This window comes from Mytilus californianus, unplaced genomic scaffold (assembly GCF_021869535.1).
Source record: "Mytilus californianus isolate M0D057914Y unplaced genomic scaffold, xbMytCali1.0.p SCAF_13, whole genome shotgun sequence".
NCBI classification, from domain to species: domain Eukaryota; kingdom Metazoa; phylum Mollusca; class Bivalvia; order Mytilida; family Mytilidae; genus Mytilus; species Mytilus californianus.
This window is the reverse complement of record NW_026262615.1, coordinates 3803687-3809362: the sequence shown is the minus strand read 5'-3', so window position 1 is coordinate 3809362 and position 5676 is coordinate 3803687. Positions and strand designations below refer to the sequence as shown.

General features: G+C 34.9%; 1 protein-coding gene across 1 annotated transcript; it reads left to right on the top strand.

Moving 5' to 3' along the window:
* Nucleotides 1-682: 682 nt before the first annotated feature.
* Nucleotides 683-5289, top strand: LOC127723841 (melatonin receptor type 1B-B-like). The gene is made up of 2 exons (XM_052230563.1): nucleotides 683-905; nucleotides 2529-5289. The coding sequence occupies exons 1-2, from the start codon at nucleotides 683-685 to the stop codon at nucleotides 3371-3373; spliced, it is 1068 nt and encodes a 355-aa protein (XP_052086523.1). The 3' UTR covers nucleotides 3374-5289.
* The last annotated feature ends 387 nt before the right edge of the window (nucleotides 5290-5676 follow it).

Here is a 5676-nt window from a genome sequence, read left to right as displayed (position 1 = left end):
GCTTCCTTTCACTGGTTTTTAAATATCTATAATACTTGGAAATATAAAATTTTCTCAAGTTACATAATTATTATTTGCAAACTGGCAGATTTCATGAGAAATTTTTTCATTCATTCAAATGTGATATTATTTACAAAGTTCTATCAGAACTTTTAATTCTGTATTCGAAAACGTTGTTTGATTACATCTTTTATGAAAATCAAACTTTGTTGTCTAATAGTGATACGCATTTGAAAATTAGTCATGTTATATAAATATATATGTTATATTAAGCAATTTCAATGACCATATGTAGGGGCGGATCCGGCCATTTTTAAAAGGGGGGTTCCAACCCAGGAGAAAGGTAGAGTTCCAAATATATGTCCCCATTAAAAAAAAGGGGAATTCCAACCCCGGGAACCCCCCCCCCCCTTTTTGGATCCACCACTGAAATTGAAGGAAAAATAGTATACAATTAAATATGTAATGATTTTTTTTTATGTTTTACTTATTATGTATTGAAAACACATACCGATACCGAGTGAGTAAAGTTCTTGTGCGCCATTGCTGGTCCTTTATAGCATCTTAATTATTTATATCGTAAACATACACGTTAAAAATATTGTTCACTTTTCAGATGATAAAAAATATAACAGATGGATTGAAGAATTCGACATGTCCGACGGACGATGGCGGGAGACGGATGGTGGCGGCTCTCGCCCTTTTTGATACACATTTCAACATGGCAATGGTTTACATAGCTGTTATAGCAGTGGCACTTTTAATAGGAACTTTTGGAAACTTGATGATACTGCTTGTAGCATTTTGGTCAAGAGGACTGAACAAAGTTGGTAAAGAATTTATGGTGAATCTTGCACTGGCCGATCTCTGTGTGGCTGCAGTAGCTGATCCAATGTGTATTGTAGGTAAGATTAAACACCTGCGTCAGTATATATATATATATATATAAATAAGATGGGTTATGATTGCCGAGTTGGAACCCCCTTTTTTGTACGATCAATGCTTTTGAATGGTGACATATGGTTGGACCTATGGTAGCGAATATCTGCCATAATTATACATTTCTTAATTTATAAAATGCAATTTCTAAATTTGTAACATGCAATTTCTTAATTTGTAACATGCAATTTCTTAATTTGTAACATGCAATTTCTTAATTTGTAAAATGTAATTTCTTAATTTGTAACATGCAATTTCTTAATTTGTAAAATGTAATTTCTTAATTTGTAACATGTATTTTTTTTCATCCGTTACATGAATTTCTATATTTCTTGATTTGTGATATGTAACTTCTTAATGGGTAAATGCAATTTCTTAATTTGTTAACTTATTTTCTTCGTTCTTTACATGAAATTCTCTATCCTTAATTTGTGAATTTGAGTCACGTTTTTGGAGAATGTGTCAGTGTAATTGTTACTGCTGCCAGCCAATGAGAAGTTCCGTTTCTAGATTCGGAGCGATTTAGAGTTTAAAATTATGTATACCAAGTTATGTATTTATCAATTTAGTTATGCGAATTTTAGCGAGTAGAAAAAACAACGGGAAATAAATTGTCGAGTATATTGGTTTAGGAATACGGTACATTAACTGTGTTAAAAAGTAATAAAAAGTAAGCAAAAATCGGCTAGATGGGGCTAAACAGAAAACTATCTGCGAAAATAAGTTGGGTAACAGTAACATATATACACCTAATGATGGAGACCGTATGTTGAACTCCACCTATACCCAAAGTTTCTGCTTATCTCCAAAATAAAACAGTTTACCATACCATACCATACATGTATAGTCCGAGTGGTCTAAGTAGTTCATCTACTGTACCACTTGCCGCTTAACACTCAGGTTGTGAGTTCGCACCCCCCCCCCCCCCTCGCCCCCCACGTGGCAGGTGCGTTCAACTCCAATCTTAACTGACTAGGAGTGTCAGTTTTCCTATCGAAGATCGATGGTTCTCTGCTGACCCTCGAACTTCCTCCACCAAAATTAAGGATGTTCGCTTCTCTGTTTTGAAATAACAAGCTTTTTAAAAGACTGTTAGAAATTGATAGTATATAAATAAAGAAACTAAAAAAGCAGAAAAGAATGAAGGGTCCGTGTGCTTGTTTTCGAGATATCAGCCATTGAAAATTTGGCGGGAAATAATTCTCTCTAGATTTTTCATACATTTTACATTGGCACCCTTTTTGTTTAGAAAATCATGAAAAAATAACGAGGATTTTATAGCATTTTCAAATATGGCTTTTTAAACTATATGTAATAAAATTATGAAAAGAAAAGTAGAGGTTAGCGGGGGAAATTTTTTAATGGTACTACATGGATAAAACCAGAGGATTCCGAATATCTGCCAATAAATTCAAAAGCAAGAGGAGCGAACATCCTTAAAAAACCAACAATCAATTCGTCAAACATTTCTTAAATAAAAATTCAAAACAAATTTTCTCTGTCTGTCGTATATATATATATATGGTAGATGGAAAATTTATATGTAATTTTTGACATTTGTTGTTAATGGTATTAAACTGTCGTTGCAGGTGTGATTAAAGGGGAGAATTTTTTCAGTGGTCGGCCCTGGTTGTGTCACCTCATCGCCAGTATGTGTCTGACAGCCTGTTTCTGTGCATTTGCTAGTCTAACGATGCTGTCATTGAACCGTTACGTTTACCTGTGTCACAACGAGATCTACGACAAGATGTACGGGCGCATAACTTGCATTGTAATTTGCGTGATGTGCTGGGTTGCTGCCTTCCTTTGTGAATTCCCGAATTTTGTCGGATGGGGCGGCCATTACTTTGACGACAAGAACCATCAATGTATCTGGGATCGAACAAGCAGCTTGTCCTATACTCTTTTTGTAGCGATTGGCTTGATTGGTTTTCCTCTTCTGACGATGACGATTTGCTTCATTCTTATATTTCGTCGGATTTGGAACACCAAGAAAGCTCTTTACGATATAGACAAAGAACAGGATGGACGGATGGGAAAGGTGATGGTGGAAAGTTTCCGGACGGCCAAGACTATATTTGTCATCTTCGTGGTTTTTGTCATCTGCTGGACACCGTATGCTATAGTCATTGCCATTGATGTTGAGAACAAACTTCCAATGCCGATACACCTGTTTACTACACTTCTGGCACATCTTCATTCGAGTTGCAATTTCATCATTTACTTCGTTGGCAACAAGAGGTTCCGAGTAGTTCTTGGACGCATCTTTGGATGTCAAGACAAAACAGCTATTCTATCCGAAACTAAGAGTTCCAGTGTTCCCGACAGTCCAGGTACAACAAGATATAATAATTTTAGTGGAATAAAACCACAGTTGAAGATTACAAAGAAACAAACATCGACTGGATCAGATTCTTGTGATGGTCACATATGATATGACGTATTATTATCTCCGAGTTATGACCTTGTTCCTTTTGTTTTATGCCCGCCTACGATAGTAGAGGGAAATTATTTGTTTTCTGTGCTGTCCGTCTGTTCGTCCGATAGTCTGTTAGGGTGTCTCGTATCAGGTTGGAGTAATTTGTTAAGGCCACGCAAAATTAATACCTCGTTCGTCGGATTCCCCGCGTGTTGTGAAAGGTCGACCAGAAAAAATTACTTTTTTTAAAAACCCGGCCGCGTCCAGTACGGATCCGCGCGCGTCCGTCTCTAAATTTATGAAACAAAAATTTTAATCAGTTGTGCGTTTGAAAGTAACACCATACAGACACGGAAATTGACAACAAAAACGATCTAGATCTAACATTCAAACACTGTTGTTACAATATCATTGCCAAATCTAGCCTATGATAAGCATTCTTAAGGAAAGACATGAGTGGACTATTTGTAGTTACAGTGGTAATGCATACAAACACATCAGTAAAATATGATTAGGCCACACCAAATTAATTCTAGTTCTTCGGATTTTCCCTTTGAAAAAAGGTAGAGAGCGAGCGAAATTTTTTCATTTGTTTGTTTTTTTTAATTTTAATTTTTGGCAGGCGAGGGAAATTTTTACAAGCGAGCGATATAATTTTTAGAATTAAAAAAAAAAATCTACGAAATGAATTTTATGCAAAAGAGCGATCAGATATTTAGTGTTGATACTTCAGTGATGTTTATATATTTCTCCTATCCTAGTTAATAGATCACCTTCTTTGCCTCTTTATTTGTTCTCCAACATACGGTTAATCTTTTCACAAAGTTTCCAATACAAATATGAAATGGTTAAACAGGCAGCAAAAGCCACAATAACGAGTAGTTTGATCAAATAAATATGATCCTGCTGAACATGATAAGTATAACTGCTTTAAACAGGCAGACATCCATAGTTGAAGTAATTTATAATTGGTCCATTGTATGTTGTTTTGAATAAACGCTTGCAAAGTATATATTCATGTACATGCAACGTAATCTATGTATTACTGGTAAATTATTAAGTCAGGGATTTCGTTACCACAAATTACTTAAAACCGTTACTAAATTCTTCCACACATATAAAGATTTGGTTTTGAAGTTTGGGTGTACCTGTAGAAAACTTATTTCAAACGGGATTGCACATCCTCATTTTTACGGCAATATTGTTTACCGTGCCCGGAAATTTAGAAACGATCATGGTAAACTTATCGATCCTTTAAATAAATTTATTCTAAAAGGTTACCAATTCAACACTGTAATTATATCATTAAATATTGTTTTTATTGGTACTTATATGGATTTTGTTATCAGTAAATTAAAAACAAACTAAATATTATTGTTATATACATATACACATTCATGGATATACAATCTGTCGATACCTGTATCTTGGCATTGCACAAGGTCATGTTTTTCTCTGACTGTTTATGACGTCTTTTCACTAAATCCATTGGATGTTGGATGTGTACGGATTGATAATTTAGTCTTAGATGCATGATATTTTTTATTAGTTGTTAGTGGCTTTGAACTAGCTGTCAGTAACTGCGAGTACTCTCTGATCTGTACTAAGTGTCTTTTTGTTGTTTGGATGTACAATTACCCGGCCACGTCCACTTGTATTTGTAGTATTTGTATTTTTATCCATCTGATGAGTTAAGCCTCTTTCAACTGATTTGTATAGTTCGTTCTTATGTTGTACTGTTACACCACTGTCCCAGGTTAGGGGTGGGTTGGGATCCCGCTAACATGTTTAACCCCGCCACATTATGTATGTATGTGCCTGTCCCAAGTCAGGAGCCTGTAATTCTGTGGTTGTCGTTTGACACGGTTTGTTTATGTGTTACATATTTGTTTTTCGTTCATTTTTTGTACATAAATTAGGCCGTTAGTTTTCTCGTTTGAATTGTTTTACATTGTCATTTCGGGGCCTTTTATAGCTGACTGTGCGGTATGGGCTTTGCTCATTGTTGAAGGCCGTACGGTGACCTATAGTTGTTAATTTCTGTGTCATTTGGTCTCTTGTGGAGAGTTGTCTCATTTGGCAATCATACCACATCTTCTTTTTTATATAATAAAAGCTTTTATTTATGTACATGTACAACAAACTGTAAATTGATAAAAGAATATTCTCCAAGAATCACACTACTAAATTTATATTATTCAAATGCATCCCATATGCTTTCAACTAACTAAACAAAAGAAACATTTCAATTCAATCCACTTTTTAGTCTTTGCACTGCTGTAGATTATAATTTCATTTGTAAATTTATATCAAAGCTT